The sequence below is a fragment of the Sciurus vulgaris genome (assembly GCF_902686455.1).
Source record: "Sciurus vulgaris genome assembly, chromosome: 15".
In the NCBI taxonomy this organism is placed as follows: Eukaryota; Metazoa; Chordata; class Mammalia; order Rodentia; family Sciuridae; genus Sciurus; species Sciurus vulgaris.
This window is the reverse complement of record NC_136476.1, coordinates 87,744,593-87,766,284: the sequence shown is the minus strand read 5'-3', so window position 1 is coordinate 87,766,284 and position 21,692 is coordinate 87,744,593. Positions and strand designations below refer to the sequence as shown.

Sequence of the window (21,692 nt, the reverse complement as noted above, 5' to 3'; positions counted from 1 at the left end):
GGCAGCATGGCTGGGTGCTGGGGACCTTCTGTGTTGAGGCAGCTCTGGCCAGCTGTGAACACTGGGTCTGGATGCAGGGCAGCCCAGGGAAGCAGTCCCTGCCACTCGACAGCTGTGGGACCCTCCTTGGCATTGGCCATCTTGAGCCTCAGTTGCCTCCTCCTCTGTAGCAGGAAGGTCCAGGGAGTCCCTGGGCCCTGGGGTCAGTCACTGTGATAATCCAGATGTCATTCATGCCACCAGTTCAGAGGAGGAGCAGGATGGTAAGAAGGCAGGTTGGTAGGTAGGTTAGTGATAGAGATGGATGGTGGATGGACAGAGGGATGGGCGGACAGAGGGATAGACGGCTGATGGATAGGGGTAGGTGATAGAGTGATTGATGGAGAGGAGAAGTGGGTGATAGTGATTGACTGATTGACATGTGGAGAAGGTGAGCAGCTGTTCCTGCCCCTTCCCAGCCTTCATCCTGCTCGGGACCCTACTGCCACCCTGTGGCCGTGAGCCAGCCCACCCTAGTCTCACCAGGCAGCTGCCTCAGGACCACCTTTGCCTGCTGGTTGCTAGGGCCACCGTCTCTGCATGGTAGAGTCGGCCCCCACTGCTGGTGCTCCTGGGCGGGTTGCAGCTCAGTGGCGCACAGTGTCCCTCCTCATCCCCATGGGCCCCTGGCTCCTTGTGTGCCTACTGCCTCTGCAGGTGACCCTTCCCTGGTTCCAGGGAAGGCAAGGACTCCTGGATCTTAGAAGTCCTCCTGTTAGTGAGACCTGTCCTTGCTGCCTCCTTTTCATCAAGCCGATGTTGCTGATGGTTCCTGGCCCCAGACACACACAGAAAATCAAGGACGGAGGCCCCAGTGGCCAGTGGCTGTCCCTCACTGGAGTGCATGCTTGTCCTCGAGGCCCAGCCAGAAACCTGAATCTGAAACTCATTCCTGGGCCTGGAGGCTGAGCTCAGCATCTTGCTGGCCTACTCTGGAGTGTTGTTCTAGAGCAAGTCTCATCCCCAGGCAGGAGAGAGGCAGTGCTGCCCAGAGATGCAGCTGGTCCCCGAGCCAGGCCTGTGCTGTCCTCCTGGGCTGCTGCAGAGCCACAGTCCAGCAGCTGAACCAAGATAAGCCAGCAGCCTCAGCGAGCCGTGATGCTCCTCAGCCGTGGTCACTGGACTGGGCCTGCCGTGTGCTGCAAGGCGAGCCAGGGCTTCTCCCTGTAAGGGGTGAGCTGACCTCGGGCTGCCCCAGCTGCACCGGGCGCTGATGCCGAGGGCTTATGCAGTTTCACAGATTCTTTCTGTTGGGATGCGGAGAAAGCCAGGCTCTCCGGGCCAACTGGGCAACCTCTTCTCCCCACAAGGCCGCCTTAGCCCATCTTGGCAAAGCCTGCAGCCCCAGCTTCAGACACCCACTGCTGCCAGGATCGGGGCCGCCTGCCTCTGCTGAGTCTGAGGAGTGGGCTCCAGGGCCAAGGCCAGCGCATGGCGCTGTGCACGCCCTGCTGGGGGACTAGTCGGAGCTCCTGCTTGCTCTGCACCCTTGAGGCATCAGGAAAGACCACCAGACAGTGGGGGTGTCCTCGCCTCCTGCCTGGGGCTTGAAGGGGGCTGGACCATAAACTGCCAGCAGGGACTTGGGGAAGGTCGCCTGTGCCTTCAGGCAGCGATGGGCAGAGCAAAGGATGCCTGGGCAGGAGGGGAAGCCTAGGACAGGGAGGGAAGGCGCCTGCCTGAAGTGCCACCTGTGGCTTGCCTCAGGTGGGACCCTGGCCAGCGCCAGGCCTTCCCTTCCGGTTTCTTCCAGGAAGCCCTCAGGGTGGTATGTGCTGGGGGGTCTCCTGGAGGCTAGACTTCCCTGCCCAGTCAGGAGGTGAAAGCAGAGTCCATGGTGCCCTCCCTTCATGCCCACTCTGGGCTCCATCTGAGCACGAGGCCTGGGTGGGCTTGTTTCTTCTGCATCTTGGATGTCAGTTTGTCTGAGCCCTCAGCTCTGCAAATTTGTGGCTTGACTTCCCAGGCCTTGGGGGACAGGAGCTGGGAACAGAGGCCAGGAGCTGACCTCCGTGGGACCCTGGGTCCTCTTCGCCTGGTGTCTGTGGCTGCCCAGAGACGCCTCTGTCCTGGCCTGAACACCTTGGTAGCTCTTTGCTCTGGGCCTGTGGCTTGAGACGAGCAGGCTGCTTTCGGCGTGGCCTCCTCCCCAGAATAGCAGGAGGCTCATGGTCTCCTTGCAGGACCGTGGCTCCTCCGTGCTCCCCTCTCCCCTTCCTGAGACCCTCCCAGCCCCGCACTGGCCCTCCCTGTTCTGCTTGCTCTGGGGTGGAACCTGCAGGCCACTTCCTGAGCCACCAGTGCCAGAAGCTTCGCAGGCCACCCTCTCCTCCCCCCCACTCCTGTCCCCCTGCCTGTGTCCTGGGCGCGCGTGACTGAAGAGGGACACTTTCCCGAACTGAATGTGCCAAGCTTCGCCGAGGCTCTGCCGTGGGCTTTTTTAGATCCTGTCAGTTCCCGAGGTCTTGGCAGAACCAGTCTGGACAGAGAACCAAAAATAGCTCCCTGACTCAAGGAGGGCGGGCAGCCTCCAGCCCCGTGGGCCCCAGGAGCTGTGCCCGCACCAGCTTGGAGAGCAGGGCACACGAGCTGGCTGGCCTCCCTGCCCGCCTCCGTCGAGATTTGAAGGCTGGCTTCAAGGGGCCCTGGGAGCATGCAGAAGAGGGCTGGATGCCGGAGAAGGGAGCCCTCGCCCTGCTAGCAGCAGGCCTTCCCCTGGGACTGCTGCCAGCCTGCCCTGGTGGCCGGGAGGTCCCAGTGGGCAGGCCGAGGGCAGACTGTCCAAGGCTGCCCTGACAGGACTTGGCTGAGCACGCAGCTGCTCCTCTGGTGTTCTCAGTCCGCGTTGGCAGTGGCATGGTGGGGCCTTGCTGAGTACTGGTCATTGCTCTGATTCCCACAGGGGTCCTCTGCTGCTGTCCCTGCTCCTGCCGAGGAACACCCTGGGAACAGCACTAGTCCCTCCCTGCGTGAGGCAGTGACGCAGTAGACTTGGGAGGACCCCTAGCCAGGCCGCTGGCTCACTCGGGAAGGGGGCGAGTCGGGGAGTGAGTGGTAGGACCCAGCACTCCTGTCCACAGCCCTGGGATGTGTGCAGTTGCCCGGGTGGGATGGAGCTTGGACGGGGGACATCTCTAGGGACAAGGCCTCAGTCTGGGTTCAGCCCTGGCAGCTGGATGGGCTGGCACTCAGGGCGGCAAGAGCATAGATGTGGGAAGGGACTGAGCCAGGACAGGTGATGTCTGGTCTCCTCGGAAGGCAGTCCAGCCTGGGAGGGGCCCATCCAGTTTGGGACAGAGCTTTAGCATGTGTCAGTGTCTCAGGAGACCCCGCTGTGACAGAGACGTGGCCAGCCCTAAAGTGCCCCGGGAGGAACTCAGCAGGCCTTCCACCAGCGGCCCCTTCCACGGCACCTGTGGGGCTGCTCCTTCCAACAACTAGCAGAACCTCGTTCCACACAGACCTGCACAGGAAATGGGCAGAGGGCCACGTGCTCTTAGGGACGCTGGACACATGTAGGGAGGGGCTGGGTGGAGGGTGACCTGTGGGAGGGGTTGGTCCTTGTAGACTTGTCCAGGTTCCCACCCCGTTCAGAGGTTGCTACAGCCCAGGACCCGACCCCCAGATCAAGAGGAACAAAGGAAGGAAGAGCTGGAGGGCTAGGGTGGCATCCAGCTGGGCCTCCTCTGAGGCCTCACCTCCTCCACTCGAACCCCATCCCACCTCCCTGGGAGCACTTGAGGTAAGAAGCAAGCCAGGCTCATGGAACAGGAAGCTCCCATGAGGTTTCCATGTTTTTTACTCCCTGTCCCTGTGGATGCTGGCCAACCTTGGCCTCAGCCACTGTCCCCTCTCCCAGAGCAGGCTTGGTAGAGCAGGGTCTGTGTGCAAGCCAAGCAAGCATGCCTGAGCTCAGCCATGTCACTGGCAGGCCTGGCACCTGGGCAGCCTGCAGCCGTGGGGCTGGTGTTGATGTGGAAGACAGGATTCCTCCCAGCAGTGCGAGTGGAGAGGCCTCTGGAGGGGTAGGGAGCAGGGCCAGGGAGGATCTCTTCCTCCATTCTGGGCAGAGGCACCAGTGCTGGGGCTGGAGGTGCTTGGTCAGCAGGCTCCTGGCCCCTCCAAACCTCCTGCTGCCCCAGATGCACCCACCTGCAACTCTCTGGGCTGGGATTGGGTGGTCTCATCCTCCCAGTCCCGTACAACCGCTGGGGACACACTCATTCTGTTTAAGTTTGGAGAGAGGGTGGGAGGCACCAAGGCCACGCTGAGCGTGAGCACAGCCCTCCCGCCCGCCTCACCTTAGAGATTGTCCTGGCTCCCTGTGGTCCTCGGCTAAGTCTCTGACAATCTTCCGTAAGCGCCTGGATCTCCTCTGAACTTTGCAGACTGCTGTGTACACATGCTGGTGCGACGGCCCTGGAGGGGACTGTGTAGACTTCCGAGGTCACGGGCAGGCCTGGCCTGGAAGGCACGGGAGGGTCCAGAGAGGACCCTGGGTGGGGCGCCCACCTTGGACCTCAGGAGTATTTTGCCCTTCTGAGGTGGGCTGAGATCTGAGTGTTGTGGGGGCAACCTGGCTGCAGACTGCTGGCTTCCAGGAGGGAGTTTGGCATTTCCGAATGAGGGGTCACCGCCTGGTGGTCAGGCACGAGCTGAAGCCCAGGGACTGTGGGAGGGCAGCAGGTTGTCAGGAAGGCAGGCCCTGGCCTTAGCCTTGCCTGAATGCCTTGAGGCCCGAGCAAGTTCCTCATGATCTCCGGACACCACCTGTGAGGTGGGAGGGCTGCATGTCACCTGCACTGTCTCAGCAACCTGGTGCTCAAAACCCAGCCCTCCTAGGCAGTTCTCAGGGACTGCAGGGTCACAGGGCAGTGGACAGTTCTGCAGTGACAGGACCTGGGCTGTGGGGGTGGTCTGGCTGCTCCTGCCTGGGCCCGGAGTGGAGGCTCACTAGGTGCAGGAGGTCGAGCTGCCTCTGAGCCCATTTCCTGGAGGAGGAAAGAGTCTTGTGAAGGCTGAACCCCTCCTGGGGCTGCTGCTCTGGCCTCCCATCCTCAGTCTGGCTGGGTGGCCAGGAGGGGGAAGGCCCAGGAGAGTGGCTTCTCCTGGCTCCTCCCTGCCTGTTCTGGCCTCTCTTGCTGGGAGGAGGTGGCCTCTAGACCTGGAGGGTAGTGGAGGCAGCCGTCGGTCCTTCTGGGCAGTCTGGTGCAGGGCTGCCGCAGGCCAGGCCCTCGGTCTCCGCGTCCTGATCTGTGTGTGCTCTATTCCAGCCTGCGGCAAACTGACGGGCATAAGTGACCCCGTAACGGTGAAGACCTCTGGCTCGAGGTTTGGATCGTGGATGACAGACCCCCTGGCCCCAGAAGGTGATAACAGGGTAAGTGTCTCCTTACTTTGTTCCGGGGTCACTTGTTACCCGGCAGGACCTGGTCTTTGTCCCTCACCTAGCCCCGCCCACCTCCTAGGCCACCCGGAGCTCAGGGTCCTTGGGAGCTTCTTCCTGCAGGGGCCCAGGTCCCTTGCTGGAGTCCCTGTGATAACCCAGAGGCACAGACCCCAGGGGCAGGGAGGGCGTGCGATGCCCTGTGGCATGCCAGAGTCAGCCCTGGACCCTCAGTGCCCTCTGTGCAGTTCTGCCGGGGGGCCGGGCCCAGCTGGCCGCAGAGCCCCTCCCTCGCTAACTGCTGGGCTCTTCCCCTGGCTGCTGCTTCAGGGGAGAGCTCATTAGGACCTTCTTGTTTTAATGACGTCTCATTTGTATTTCATTTGCCATTCCTTTCATGGCTGACAGAAGCGCCTCTTCCTTTTTGATTTTGGGAAGAGGCCCCGGTTCTTTCTTCCTGGGTGTCTCCCCGCAGGCAAGCCTCAGAAAAGGAGAAGGGATCAGGGCCATTCAGCTTGCCCCAGGGCCTGGGTCGCTGGCTGAGCCCTCGGGAACTGGACTGGGGATGGGAGGCCTGCCCACCAGCCCCTCCCTTGCTGTAGCCTGGACGGCAGCACATCGCAGCCTCCCAGGCTCCGGGCCTCTCCTCTGGAGGAGGGGCAGCTTTCTGGGCCCCACTCACCATCCAGCTGGGCCCCGATTGCCAAAGCCAGAGGGAGCCTTGTGGGGACCTGGCTTCTTCCCTCTCTTTGAAGCGCCAGGACATTTAGACAATACGCTCTTGAAAGCACTCGGCTTCTGCTCCAGGCCGTTTGGGACAGGGCTTAGAAACCCGAGAGCACACTCGCTCTGGAAGCTATTGCTGACCTCAGCTGTCCACCAGCTGGAAGGCAGAACAAGACCAGGCAGGCCTCCTGTGCCGGAGGTGGGAAGTGGCTGGGGATGGGGGTGGACAGGTCCTCCCCCTTCTTGCCTTGCAGCCTGCCCAGGAGGGGCCCCAGCGTTGCACCCCCATGCCCTGGCGGCCGCAGCAGCACAGCATGGCCTGGACCCCCCCCCCCCATCTGCCATGGACTGGTCTGGAGGGCTGGCAAGGCTCACGCCTGGACTCAGCTGGGGCCCAGTATTTGTAGGAGAGGGTCATTATCATCCTATTTTATGAACTCGGATGGCCAAGACTTGGAGGTCCTAACAATCTGAATCAGCTGTTCCCAGGACTGTTCTTTGAGTCCACGTCCTTCCTGGAGTACACGCCTCCGCCCAGAGTTTGGTGAATGGACTCCCTTGCTGCCCTGTGCACAGCAAAAAGCCACAGCTTCCCGGAGCCCTGGGAGCATCAGGGGAGGGACCATGCGACTCGAGCCCTCTGACAAAAAGAAACTGCACTGGCAGAGGCCAGGGGCGCCCAGATGCTCCACCTTCTCCCGCCGCAGTTGTGGGTGATAACCCAGGAATGGAAACAAGACCATGTGGCAGATGCTTAGAGAGCAGGTCCTGTGTACCAGAGGCTGTCCTAGGCTCTCCATGATGAGCGGAGGGGACAGTGGGCACTGCAGCCACACTGTGCACCCTCCCCAGCCCCCACTTACCCCTGCATCTGGGTATGATTCTCCCTGTGTTGATGAGAAATGGCGTCCTTACCCCTGCCCTGGCCCCGTGCGGACGGAGGTCATGCACCCTTCCAGAAGTTTTGGAGTGACCGTCCTGGGCTTCCCTGGACATGTCCCTGGCAGGCACTGACGTTCCACACTGATCTGCCCCCAGGGGTCCTCCCTCACCTCCCCTCTACCCTCTTCCCACCCACACAGAGCAGGAAACCCACCCACAAACCCACACAGGCCAAGGTGGGCCACAAAGCAGGAGCCGCCCCTCACTGCTGCAGAGCAGGAGCCCACGTGTGGAGCATCTGACCCTAGCCCAGGCCTCGTGACCTCCGAGCCCCACACCAGTCACGTGGGCCTCTCCCCAGATGCCAGGGACCCAGGGCCTCTGGAAACTTGGCTGTTTGCTTTGCACAGTGCAGCAAGGGTGTCAGTTCCCACAGTGGCCGAGGTGCCCATGGGTGCTTCAGATAATTACACATCTATTTTCCGCTTCTTGACTCCATCGCCCTCCAGGAGAGGAGCCTCTGGTGGCAGATGTAGCGCCAGGAAGGAGCTGCAGGAGGAGGGGAGGACTTTGCGGGGAGCTGACAGCACAGGAAGGGAGGAGGTGGGAGCTGGGGCTAGCGGTGGACCCTGGCACGGGTGCTGCTCTGGCGCTTTGGGCTCCAGCCTTGCTGAGCCAGTGCTTCCAGACAGCTAAGTGACAGTCTCCTGGTCCGTCCTGCCATTGATCTGGGCCAGCGATGTTTTGCTTTGTTTTGATTTTTTCCAGTCTCTCATCTGATTTTGATCACATACACAGGAGACCAGTAAATAACTCGCCCCAAACAAAAAAGCCATTGATGTTGCTGCTGTGCAGGCTGCCATGGGGGCATGGTGAGGGGTGTGGCCAGGGAAGGAGGGGCCCTGAGCCACTGCTGAGCTGGGAGAGTAAGGTTGGCTTAGTAGGCCTTCGCATCAGTCCTCCCTGGGTCCGTTTATTAAGCACCAGCTGTGTACCAGCTGTGTGCCAACTCTGTGCTGAGTAGCTGGGCTCTCCCACTTCTGGTGGTGGGCATCCTGTGCTTCCCAAGGCCCAGCACAGGCCTGGCCCACTTTGCCAGCGTTGTAGGAGGGAGAGCTTCGCCGGAGCTGGTGGAACCCCTGCTAGGCTGTGCCCCCATCCCCAGGAGACCAAAAGAGCTCCAGGAGCCCGGTTCCTGACGCTGAGGCTCACGGCCCACTCTTGACTGGGCCCCCTCACCAGAGCCCACTTCCAGCCTCCCTCTTCCTGGCCTGCTTTTTCTGAAGAAGTTCCAGGCCAACTAACACCAGCATCAGAGGGGACCAGCATGACCCTCTCACCACCCCCAGAAGCGGGTGGTGTAATTACCATCCACTTCATTTTACAAGCAGCGAGTTCAGCTTCAGTGCCAAAGCCATACAAATACTTGGTAAGGGTTCTGGGAACAAGAGGTGGAATTATCCAGAACACACCATGTTGTGCAGATGCATGGGGACAGCGTGATGCTGCAGCTCTATCATGTGGGGTCCCGCCTAATCTTTGCTCAGCAGTAGGGGGCTCTTGGGCTGCTGGTCCCTCTGCTCCCACCCTTCTCTGCACCCCCACAGCTAACAGCTCTCCTCAGAGCCTCTTTCCTACCCCCGGGCTCCTTGCTTTTAGCCATCCTAGAGGAGGACATGTGACAGATGCTTGCCAAGCCAACAGGAAGAGCACACTGGGGCCCAGGTTCCTAAGAGAGGCCCTTTAAATAGCATCGCGCGGCCTGGCCTGCCGTTCAAGGAGGTGTGGATGCGCCGCAGGGCGGGGGCGCCTCACCAGCTCTGCCCTGGGCGCCCTTCCTACTGAAAGCAGCTGAAAATAGTCGGGACAGTTAGGGAAGCCCGTGTTCTCAGCGAGCTTGACCATATGGGCCTGGAAGCAGTCGAGACGTGGGGAGACCCAGTTTCTCTCCTGTGGGCAGCAGTGGCGGTGCCTGTTTCTGAGAAGCCTCGCTCTGGAAGCGGGGCGGTCGCAGATGCTCCAGAGCTCACGTGCACTGGCCAGCGTTTGGGTTTTTGCTGGCAAAGGATATCTTGGGGGGAGAAGGAATTGGGCAGGGGCTCCGGTCTAGCTGTCCCCATCCCCCAGGCAGGCAGGGACAAAAGACAGAAGATGACAGCTAAACTTTTTAAAAGAAAAGTCATTTCTAAGGAGCAGTTCTCAGGGCCGTCAGCTACTGCAGAACCAAGGATGACTGTGTTCGGGACCGGGCTGTCCAGAGGCCTTGGGGGGTGGGGCTGACGTCCAGAGCCACTGATGGAGAGGGGTGGCTGATTCACAGACCCTGTGGGTGGTCCATCGGGAGGCCTGGCTTGTAGCCCTGGTTTCATCCTGCTTCCAGACTCGGGAACTGAACCAGTCCTGGTCTTCTGCTGCCTGAACCTGAGGACCAATAATGTCAGAGGGTGTCCGGGGGCACAGGTGCTGGTGGGCAGAGTGGCCCAGAGGTCTCCCTGCTGTCCTCAGCCGTGCTGTGCCCTTTGGGATCCTCAGCTCTCTGGGGAGAAGAGGGCGTGAGGCAAGGCCCTGAGAGAGGCTGCCATCTGAGGGCAGATGAGGTCTGGAGGAGAGACTGGAGAGTCCTTGTCCCCCAGGGACGGCACCTGCTGTGTGGGGCAAGACGGGCAAGGTGGCCTCGGAAACTGGTAGGAATGAGGGAAGCAGTGGGTGGGCTGCGTGCCAGATGCTGGGGTGGGCACGCTCTTCAGGGAGCAGAGCAGATGGCCACAAAGAGACCCTCCTTCTCTCTGGGCCTCTGTGAATTAGGAGTCTGGAATTGGTGGCCTCCCTGTGGTGCCACTCTGTAGAGGCGCCCTGACCCCTCTGTGGCTGGCATCCTGGGCTGAGCTCGAGGTTGAGCTCACTTGGCCTCGATTTGCAGACGAGCTGGGTTCTGCCACACGCTCACTGGTGTCTTGAAGCCTCTTCCTTCTGGCTGTGTGTGGCCTCGGTCCCCTTCTAGCCCACTCAGAACCACCCAATCCGTTCCTTCAGTCCAGGGCGAGGAGCCAGAGCTGGGTTTTACTGGACAAGTGGAGGTGGCAGGTCCTACAGGCCTGTTCTGTAGCCATGGGATCTGAGGCAGGGAGGAAGCAGTGCTGGGCTCCTGCTGCCATGGTTGGGCCTGTTCAGGAGCCCAGGTGCCAGCACCCAGCCACACAAAGACCCTCCACAGGACCTTCCTTGGCAGACCACTGTCACTCACTGAGCCATGCCAGGTGGGCACAGGGCCCCAGAGACTACTGAGAGGTCTTCCCTCCCCTCCAGGCTGGGGGCCAGTGGGGTTGACAGAAAAGAAGCCCCCCCGTGGCCCTCTCCCTTTGTGTCTCCTCTCTTTTGAGGACCCTCATCACTGGGCTTAGGGCCCACCCTGATCCAGGACCAGCTCCTTATCTGGAGACCATTAACTTACAGACCCTTTTTCCAAACAAAGTGATCCACAGGTTCGAGGGTGTAGATACCTCTTTGGGGGGCCATTGTCCAGTCCACAGGGGCTTCAAAGTGCCTCCCAAGGAGATGTGTCTGGACTGGGGTGTCCGGAGGGTGGCAGTGGTGGGAGTAACCCCTTGCTGGGCACAGAGCCTGGGAGCACAGTGCTGGCCCAGCAGGGGCTGAGGGTGTGTGAGGGCTGGCAGGGACACACGCCAGCCTGACAGGGCAGTTTGGAGCTGCAGAATTAGGAAGAGCTTATGTAGGAGAGTGGCAGGCTGAACTGGAATTCTAGAAGATTCTCACTGGTTGAGGGAGCCAGTTTGGGGGCCGAGGGTATAACCCCAGGGCAGGGCAGCTCACATCAGGCCCTCACGCAGTCTGGTCTTCCTCTGCTGGGGAAGGGCCTCTGAAAGCGTGTGGTGTGGCCTGGCAGCCCCTCTGCTCCTCCAGACCTCTGATGCAGGAAGCAGGTGTAGAATCAGGGTGACGTCTAAGCCCCTATCAGTGAGGGGAAAGTCGAGGCCACACAGGAGCAGGGGGGTTTTCCTATAAATGGTCCACTTCTCCTGGGACCATCTGAGCACATGCAGGCTCCTTCCTGAAGGGCTCAAGGGCCACAGGTCAAGGGTCCCCTGCTCCCTCAGTCCATTCTGCCCTGGACGGGGTCTGTGCTCCTGCTCGGGTCTCCAGTGGAAGCCTAGAGCTTCTCCTGCCCATTGACACACCACTGGGCTGCAGCTTCGAGGCCACACCATCCAGCCCACCCACCCTGGTTGGACCCAAGGCCTTTTAGGAGGAAGCAACATTCGAGTGAAGCCTCCTGACCAGGCCCTGTTCCCCCAGATGCCGAGATGTGGTGACTTCCCTGTTATTGGGCAGGGCTGACCCCATGCACAGGCCAGACTCTGGGTATGGCAAGTGGACCTGGGCTTTGCCCTCTGGAGGACCAGGGAGCAGAGGAGCCCTAGTGGATCTAGGGCACTCGTTGTGGGGACAGCAAGACTGGATTTCCAGCCTTACCCCTGATATTCGGGATACCGCCATTTTGTGTTGTGGGGGTGGCCTGTGCACTGGAGGATGCCTCGCCTGGCCTCTGCCCACCTGATGCCAGCACACACCCCTACCAAATTGGGACACTCCAGACTCTCCAGACCTGGCCTCGTGCCCTGCCCAGAGCAGTGCTTTCAAGCACAGACTTTGGTCCCACTCGAAGCTCTGGAGGAGGTCTGGAGACCTCCTGGCCTTGATCATCCTGTCCAAATATGGGCGCACACAGCTGTATGGGTGCGTGGGCTCGTATAAGATTTGAAGGCAGGAGATGAGGCTGGCACAGCAACAGCCCGGAATGGAGACACACAGTGCCCAGCACCCGACACCCCCGTCCTGCCAGCCATCCTCAGCTGGGCCCCCCTAGGTCCTGCTGGAAAGAAGATAGCCTTTGTAAAGTGTGAGGGCCGCATCTCCCTGGTCTTTGCAGCCACCTTGCCAGAGACCAAGCCAGCAGCACTGACAGGATTTGGGTAGAAGTGGATGCAAACAACCTTTCAGATGGGGAGGTCACGAGTGGACTCGGGACAGCCCACTGTGTAAAATGGGCTCCTCGATGTGAGCCCCTGTGGGGTTCTGCCTACGTGGCTCTCTCCTGCCTCGAGCGGCTTCTGGCTGGCATAAGCTCAACCATGGAAGGTGGGCACGTTTACATCTTGGATGTTGGCAGACCTCCAAGACATCCTGCCTGAGCTGAGCCCCAGCAGAGCCCCTGGTGGGACAGGTGGCCCTGGTGCTGATTTTCCCTCCCACCCTGAACAGCATGTTCAGAAAGTGTTGTGTCCAGTGCATGGAAAAGGCCTTTTGAAAATCCATGGTCAGTGGATGCTGATGGCCCCTGGTTCTGGCCACGGGAAGGAGACACTGGACCCTGGGCACACAGGGATGAGTCCCTGGGCCCCCAATCTCAAGGGCCCACTCTAGTGGGGGCTGGTGTACAGACGTACTCTGAGTGTCCTCCTTGCTGAGATAGGGAGTGGGGCTTGCTTTAGAGGCAGGGAGTGGAGGCTGGAAGGAAGCAGTGGGCTTGGGTCCCTCAAGAGCCAGGTGGAGGTTGGTGTGGGCTGCTTTCTGCCACTGTGATCAGGGGTTTCTGCGTGGCCCTGGTGCCTCTGCCACCCCTCCCAGTTCTAATCCCTGACCCACATCATCAAGGGCCAGTCTGTAGGAGGCGAGGGATAATGACAGCCTCCAATGAGACCCAGCTGAAAAAAACTCATTAAAAACAAAAAGCACATCTGCCTCCAAGCATCTGAATGGATGTCTCAGGAACAAGGTTACGATTTTTTTTTAATTTTTAACGCATGTGTCATGCCAAGTCTGAAAGCTCCACATCCTTAATCTCTCTGCAGCGCCGGAGCTCCTGATGGATAGAGCAGCTGTCCTGCCAGACAGATGCGCGGGAGCAGGGCTGGCCTGCCAGATTCCCTCTGCTACGCGCTCTGCCTTCTCCTTTGCTCCCATATTGGTTGAAAACGACTAAAGCATTTTTTTCAAACTCTAGGCAGCTCCCAGGTCACATGGCATCTAAGCAATCAGGAATCTCTCCCTCTGTAACCCCAACTTTGGGCCACAACCAGGTTTGTTATCTGGTTGGTTTTGACCCCTGGAGCCTTCTGCTGCAGCCTTTGCCTGAATTAGGTGTGGCCCTGAGTGATGCTCTCGGCCTCCCAAAGGCTAAATTAATGATGTTCTGCCCAGCAGACAGGAGGATTCAGCCTGGCAGGGTGGCAAGGCCCGCTGGCCTACAAGAAGGGGCCCTTCGCAGTGACCTTGAGAACTTTGCTGCGGCAGTGCCACCTGGTGCTGGGGCATCTGTCCTGCCCAGGGCCTGGCAGTGTGCCCTCCTCCATGCTGTCTCGCTGGCCTTGGGGCACGTGGACAGATGGAGGTCCTTTCTCCCTCAAGTCTGTGGACCCAGCCCGGCCCTAAGCCAGGGACACAGCAGTGAAGAAACAGGCATGGCCACTGCCCCACAGCCAGGTTCATCCAAAGCAGAGGGCTCAGTCTGGGGGCCTGGTGGGATTTTGGGTGCCAACCACTGAGGTGAATGGCACAGGGCGGCTGCAGCCCTGTCCAGTGAGACTGGTGGCCCCAGGCTGCCTGTTCTCCCTCTGCATTCCCGGTGTCCTCTCCTCACCCTGGACGAGTCCTGCTCTGGTCCTGTCCCTCCGGAAAAGTCCCGTGGGCTTGGAGGGGGGACGTACCGCCCTTATGTCTTAATGACTCCTTCCTGGCTCTCTCCTGCAGGTTCCCCTGGGAGGGCAGGTCCCCAGCCACTGCGTGCGCCCTAGGGTGCACTCACCAGGTCTGCTCTCTCTGCAGGTCTGGTACATGGACGGTTACCACAATAACCGCTTTGTCCGTGAGTACAAGTCCATGGTGGACTTCATGACCACGGACAACTTCACCTCCCACCGCCTGCCCCACCCGTGGTCGGGCACGGGGCAGGTGGTCTACAACGGCTCCATCTACTTCAACAAGTTCCAGAGCCACATCATCATCCGGTTCGACTTGAAAACTGAGACCATCCTTAAGACACGCAGCTTGGACTATGCCGGCTACAACAATATGTACCACTACGCCTGGGGCGGCCACTCGGACATCGACCTCATGGTGGACGAGAACGGGCTCTGGGCCGTGTACGCCACCAACCAGAACGCCGGCAACATCGTGATCAGCAAGCTGGACCCTGTATCCCTGCAGATCCTGCAGACCTGGAACACCAGCTACCCCAAGCGCAGCGCTGGCGAGGCCTTCATCATCTGCGGCACCCTCTATGTCACCAACGGCTACTCGGGGGGCACCAAGGTGCACTATGCCTACCAGACCAACGCCTCCACCTACGAGTACATCGACATCCCCTTCCAGAACAAGTACTCCCACATCTCCATGTTGGACTACAACCCCAAGGACCGCGCCCTGTACGCCTGGAACAACGGCCACCAGACCCTCTACAACGTCACCCTCTTCCACGTCATCCGCTCGGACGAGTTGTAGCCCCCCACCCGCTGCAGGCCGAGGGTCCAGGCCCTCCCCTCCGCGGGCGCTCTGTGCAGCAGCTGCCAAAACGATGCCGAGAATACTGACAAGACTAACTTCAAAACAATCATCAGCAACGAGCCCGACGTCAAGGACGGCAGTACCCCGAATCCCCACCCCCTCAAGCCAGCGGGCGACAGATTCTGGAAGAAGCCCCTGTATTTGCAGCTGGAACTGCAGCCTGAGGCCCCCTGGCCTCCCCCACCCCATCCCTCTCTGGTCAAATAACATACTCAAGAAGCAAGGCAGTGACTGTTGGCCATCCTCACCCGAGAACACCACTGTTAGGGTGCATGGACATCTCCTTAGGTCGTGGTCAGCGCTGATGGACGGGCCGCCCTTGTCTCTCCGAGAGCCCCCGCCCAGGCGGCGCTCAGCGCGGGGCTGGCCTCCCGCCCCGACACGGCTGCCGTTTCTTGACTGTGTCGTTGTCTCTTAGGTCAACTGTGCCGAGAACTGCAAGTAGCTCATGGACCGTGTGCAGCACCTCCTCCAGCCACGGCCGGCAGAGTGGAGTTGCTGTTCCCGCGTCGTTCGAACCCGCGTACCCCGTAGATATATCGTGCAGTGTCTGTCTGTTATTTCCTTGAGGTGGTAACTCCGTGCGTTCAGTTGGTGCCTTGAATGTCGTAAATGCAATGCTGTAGTTTGGATCGATAAGTGGATGGTTTTTGTTTCTAAGAAGAAAAAAAAAATCAGTGTTCACCCTTATAGAGACATAGTCAAGTTCATGTTGATAATAATCAAAGGAATTATTCTCTTCTTGTTAAATATCTGAATCATGTAAGGGCGGATGGAAAGGTCTCGTCTTGGGAAACTCTGGTTTCCAACCGGAAGGAAATCCACCGGGCGGCGGTGTGTGGAAAGTTCACTTTTTAGGTTAAAAAAGAGGGAAACTTTGTACTCTCCGGTTATCTAAGGAACAATAAAGACGTTAGAGACCTGTTTGCCTCTCGTCATTTCTGGGGGTGTAAGTGATGGAGACCCCCAGGTCCTGGCTACGTGGGGCAGGAACGGGACTCGCCCTTTCAGGAAAGGGAAGAGGGCAGGGACGTGCCCCCATGGAGCCCGGCCTCCGGCCCCAGAAGTCAGAACTGGGCAATGGGCCTGGGGTTACACTCCCCTTCGGTGAATCTGAGGTGCTGTTCAGACTTGGGCTGCAGCTGGGCACCCCACCCCTTGCCCCCCACCAACCAGTGTCCTCCAAGAGCACAGTGACAGGGAAACCTGAGCAGGTGCCCACTTCAGATGCCCTGAAGTGGCAGGTACTACCAGCCAAAGAGCCTGCCAAGTCACACCTGCCCTCCAGCCAGTCCTCCCTGTGGTAGGTCTGGGAGGTGAGTGATCAGCCTTCCCTGGGTCCCTGAGGTTGGTCACCCTAAGGAGCCCAACATGGGCAGCGTCCACAGAAGATGGTCATGCCCCCATATCCAGGCAGGCTCTGGGTCCCTGTGGGACAAGCCACATCTCAATGTCCAGAGACTTTCCAGAATGCTGGCCAGAGAAGGGACAGGCAGAGGGCCTGTGGGTCCAGATCCCAGGGGTGTGGGAACCTTTCCCCTCTCGTCTCCCCTCTGCTGCTGGCTGCTCCCCAGCAGGACAGCGATGTGGGACCCCAACCAATGAGCCTAGGAGCCCCCTGAGTTCCACCGTTTGTCCTGGGAAGGCAGCTGGACTGGACACAGCAGGGCAGGGATGGCCCTGAGGCCAGAGGGCTGGTGTGCTGTGCAGCCAGTTCTGCGACGTCCCAAGGCGGCGACTCCAGACCTGGTATCCTCAGAGGCACCAGAGCTCCCAACACAGAGCCAGCTCATGGATGCTGCGGGCAGCAGAGACCGTGCCCAGCGTGGCACAGCAGGCACCTTCTTTCCCTGGCTGTGGGAAAGGGGAGAGGGCCAAGGTGCTTGACCACCACAGGAGGAAGGGGCTGGAGACGCACAGGCACGTCCACCCTCAGGACCCCGCACACAACCCAGTGGCCAGGGCCACTTGTGGGGCTGCAGTTGGGCCCCCTCCCTTCACGGTGGGGATGGTGACCCCTGATCTGCAACAGCCTAGACCTTCCCTGCAGGGTCAGCGCCCACTCTCGTCCTGCGTGTGCCCTCCACCTGCCCAGCCCTGCCTCCTGCCCTGCTGCCCTGTCCTCCCCACTCAAAGCCCAGGCCCTCTCCTTCCTCCTGGTCTCCCCTGCCTCCAAGGAGAACCCTCCCTCTCTCCCTCTCCATGGCCCACCTCTCCTCCGCCCTGTCCTCCCCAGCATCTGTGGTTCTTCCACATCCAATATACTCTCTGGGACTTAATACAGGTGACCATCCAAACCCAGCCCCAGACAGGGAACTGGGAGCGTCCACTGCAAGGCCATGTTAAGGAGCGGAGCGGGCGGGCGAAGCTCAGCCTTGACCACAGCCTCCTTAGCTGCAGCGGCTCCTGGAGCGGGCTGGCCCTCACGCGCCTCGGAGGCCAGCTTCCCATTAGTACTCCAGGAGCGGAAGACATTTCATCCTTTCAAGTCTACCGATTGTCACGGAGGGCACAGTGTACCCCCATGAGGTGGCCAGCTGGTTATTGACACAGAAGCCCTCGGTTTCCACGGATCGGTAACGCCGGTGTGTGAGGCCACTGCCCCATCGCCCGTGATGAGACCCCGTCTCGCACAGCTGGACGGGAGTGGCTTTGCCGTCGTCGCTGGTGGAATTACCCACGGATTCCTGTGGAGTTTCCCTTAATGGCACAGTAAAACCCGAACCGGCAAAGACCTATTCTGTGAGTCACCAGAAGACAAAATCACCGCCCACTAGGTCCAGCATGGATTTGCTATCTCGGCTGAGTATCCACTAGTGAAAATATTCTACCAGGAGACTAAACACGCAAGAAACGAGTCCATCCAGAGAGCAAATCAACTGCCACCTGCCACTAAGTCCGCCAGACTCCAATACCTGGGTATATGGGCTGGTGGCAGAATATCTGAGGATGAATTTTCTTTATTCAAAGTTTGGCCTGGAATCAAAATCCAGCAGTTCTTCGGGATGCCTGGAGATGGAAGCGTGAGACACCTGGCTGTTGGCAGCCGGGCCTGGCATTCCCCTAATTTCCACAGGGTTCATTCCCTGCAGGAAGCTTGGGAATGGTGACCACATAGGTGCCCAGGATCTCCTCTGGCTCTGAGTCCCGGGCCTTGCTCACGTAGACTTCAAGAGGCCCAGGTGCAGCTTCTCTCCCTCAACCAGAGAAGGAGTCACCGACGGGACTGTCCCTCTTGGGGTGCAGGTGGACCACAGGGTGCCAGGCATCACCCTCGGGCAGGGATGGGAACACGCCCTCGTTTGAATGGGCCACTCTGGTGGCCATGTTTTCTGGGCTTTTCCATCTCATATTGTCTTCCTCCACCCCCATCTTTTTCTATTCGGTTCTTACTCCTTCTCAAACTTCAGGAGCTGCTTGCACGTGTGGGAAGTGAGCCTTCGTGGTCATGCAATACAGGCTGCCAACCCTGACGGGTCATTCGCCTCTTGATTTTGGTCACAGTCATGGTAGGCAAAATTACCAGTTATTCCTTAATGATTTCCTTATGCTTGACTTCTGAGTCACAGTTCGACAGTCTGGCAAGCTCCTGGCTCCTGCTTCCTCCTGGGCATGTGGAGGCTCCCTACCTTTGTTGAGACTGTCAATGCTCTGGGTTTCTGCAGAGTGAGGTGTGGGCTGTTTTATCTTTGCCCAAAGGCTGCCCAGTTCTCCCAGTAGGATTTATTAATTGACCAACTTTGCCCCGCTGAATCCTAGAGCTTAGGACTGTTTCTGGAGCCCTCTCTTACTGAGCCTGTGTTTGATGGAACCAGAGCAGGTTTTGCCTCTTTCCATCTTCTTGGGTCTGTGAAGACTGAAGTGGTTTCCAGCTGGTGCGTCTCTGTGGCTCTGAGCCAGTGGCTGAATTCCCAAGATTTTGCCAGGTCTGTCCCCCAGGGACCTTCCTGGAGACCCTCACCTGCAGGGGTTGCATTGTCTCCACTTCACAGAAACAGACATGAGATTAAGCAGCAGCCCAGGACCCTGCTACCCGGCCTGGGCGGAGTTCTCACCTGGGCTCGCTTGGCTCCAGGGTCTCACGTCCATCAAACTCCAGCTGGGTAGCCAGGACTGCCTGCTCATCACCCAGCAGGCAGAGGAAGGAGCCAGAACCACGAGCAGGCCAGGTCCTGGGCTCCTTCTCCAGCTCCCTGTGCTGGTGAGTCACTGTGGCCGGGCACTGAGTAGGGCCTCGGAGGAGGTGAGGCCCTGGCCAAGGAGGCCAGAACCAACAGGCAGGCATCTGCTGCTGCCTCTGCCAGCCTTTGTCCCTCGCACCCACCCTGCCTGGCCTCTATTTCCCTCGTAGGGAGGGGCCAGCAGGCGGAGGGGGAGGCCTTTCCCCCGTGTCCCCTTCACCCTGCTGCCCATCCCTCTCTCTCTCACACGTGCTAAGCCAGGTACCCCACGGAAGCAGAGCGGGCGCACAGCCTTGGGCACCGACTTTGCTTCCTCCGGGCACGGGGTCCTCCCTGGCAAAATGGGGCCACTGATGGCACCCCTGCTGCTTCTGGGACACAATTCTGCTTCCGTGCCTCCCAGCCTGGCCTGAGTGCCCTGTGATCTCAGTGAGAGCTGGCAAACTCAGCCACCTGGGCACACCCTCCTCCACCACATACACCCTGCTCTGGCAAGGAACCTGTGCTTGAGGCCACCCGGTGACACCTCTGCCCAAGCTGACATCACAGCCATGACAGAGGGGCCACTAGCTCTAATGAGAGAGGCTTTGAGGTGGAGCCCTTCCTGGCTCCAAGGCACAGTGGCCTTTCCGGGGCGCACACCCCTCCTCCTGTCCGTGACGTCGCTCCTTATTGGTGCCCTGGTAGCACTTTGCTCTGCCTCTGAAGCCTTGGTAGCCCCGCTCAGCAGGTAAAGACATGGAGGTCCAGAGAGACCAGTTATTGCCTGCCCAAGTTAGCACAGATAATTAGTGGCAAACCAAGATGGGACCCGAGTCCCCCGACACCAGGCTGGGCTCTTATCGGAGAAACTGGTGCAACAGCACATGACAGTCTTCTAATTGGCCAAGTTTCCAGAGTCCCTGGGGATCGGAAGCTGCCCTGTGCTCCCTCGGGGGCTGCTCTCCTCCTCCCCGACCAGGCCGAGGGGCAGGGCTGCAGAACACAGGAGCTCCGGCCGCAGGCTCTCAGAGAAGGAGCCATAATTTCCTCATTGATCTTTCCCTTCCCACTACGGGCTGGAAATAAGGTCGCCGAGATGCTGTTCCGGCTTATTGAATTCTCGTGCTGCTCCTGGAGGGCCCCGCCCCGCCCGCAGCAGCTTCTCACTCGAGGTCACCGTGGCCTGCACAGACCTGCAAAGCATCTCTCGCCACTAGTGCCACAGCACGGACCCCTGGCTGCCCCTGATGCCTGGGAACTCCGGGTGCCTGCCTGTCCCCCAGCATCACCAACAGCCCTCTTCCCGCCTGCTGGCCTGCTGCCACCTCTCTCCCCAGCAGACGGGCTCTCCTGCCTGCTCCTGGGCTGTTGGTCTCACTTAGGCTGGCGCCCACTGTCCCTGCTAAGTCGGCTGTGGCAGGCCATAATAAAGAAGACGAACGGCGGCTGCATCCGGTCATTCTGAGGAGGCACGTTGACTCAGCAAGGGCTGCGAGAGGCGGGAGCCCTCTACTGCAGCTCAGCAGCCCCCGGCCAGGCCCGGGGACCTGCTGCTGCCTGGAGGGTTAGAGGTGGCTGCCAGCCGGGAAGCTCCCTGGCCCCCTCCCGCCCACAGAGCCATCCGTCTGCACCACAGCAGGGAGGCCATGGCCCTGCCGGGTCCCGCAGCCCAGCTCTAGGGGTGTTTCCCGCCTGCGGAGTGCCATGCAGCGATCCCAAATCTCCAGGTGCTGCCAGTCCAGCACAGAGACGGGCGACTCCTGAGGCATTCGGAGTCCCCGAGTCTTGGCTCTAAAGCCGGCGGCTATCTCACCCACTGAATAACGCTGTGAAACACAGACCGATTCCAGCGCCCCTGGTGGCTCTGCGGGTTCCACAGCACAGGCAGAAAGTCACCTACAGGGCCATTTCCCAGTAAGAGCCCCACTTTCCCTTGTGCCCAGGGCAGGGGAGGCGTTGCCACAAAAGAAAGAGAATGGACACATGTGGATGCCCCTGTGGGGACAATGGAGTATCTGGGGAAGGTGGGAGTCTGGGGAGACTGCTGCTCATGTCCTGCACACACTACTGACCCACATGACCTCAGGCTCAAGTCCGTAAATGGGATCCACATCGGTCCCACCCAGTAGACCACCTGAGGAGGGCCTGGGCCCAGGTTGGGACAGATGTCATGGCCCAGGGAGTGGGGTGGGGACAGCAAGGGCCCTGACTCATGGGTCCTGAGGTCAGTGGGAACATGGGGGCCATGTGGGCAGCAAATGCAGCTGGGCAGGGCCAGTTGCTTGTCTGTGTCCTTCACTAAGCACAGCCACAGGCTCTGGGTCAGCACCTGATAAGTCACCACCTCATTTCAGCAATAACCCCATTTCTCAGATTGGAAAACTGAGCCTGGTCATGGACACGGACTTCCCGCCACCCTGCTGTGCTGGTGGACCCTGCTGCTCCACCACCCAGCCTGTCTGCCCACGACTGACCTCCCGGAGCCAGGGTGGAGCTGTGAGCCTGGTGTGAAAGAAGGACCCAGGCCAAGTTCGTGGCGCTGGCCACTGCCTCTCCCACGTGCGGCCCAGGGGCCCTCACCAGCTTCCCTTCCTGCAGGGGAGTCCGGGTCCCGGGACACCGCCCACAGCAGCCCACTGCCATCACCCTTGCCACCCTCCTGTGTGAATGTGTGTCTGTCGCCCCTGCGGACAGTCACACATGGACATGGGAGCCAGAGCTGGAGTCCTGCTGGCTCTGCTCACCCCAGCACCCAGCTGTGCCCCTGGCGTGGAGGACACAACCCATGGTCTCCACTGCTCTGCGGGGTCTCCATTCCAAGGCCCCGGGATGGAGAAACCTGGGGTAGCCAGGAGCCCTGTCTACACCGCGTCTCTCAAGGCCCGCAGCCTCGCCTCGGCGCCCACATGCCTGCC

The 21,692-nt window shown here is 60.0% G+C and overlaps 1 protein-coding gene across 2 annotated transcripts in view; it reads left to right on the top strand.

The window, feature by feature from the left end:
• The window catches only part of OLFM1 (olfactomedin 1), a 36,993-nt gene extending 21,455 nt beyond the window's left edge, over positions 1-15,538 (top strand). For both annotated transcript variants that reach the window (XM_079112970.1, XM_079112969.1), the window contains exons 5-6: positions 5,313-5,419; positions 13,877-15,538. In XM_079112970.1, the coding sequence (XP_078969096.1) occupies positions 5,313-5,419; positions 13,877-14,551 (782 nt within the window). In that variant the 3' untranslated portion in view covers positions 14,552-15,538. The remainder of the gene's footprint in view (positions 1-5,312; positions 5,420-13,876) is intronic.
• The last annotated feature ends 6,154 nt before the right edge of the window (positions 15,539-21,692 follow it).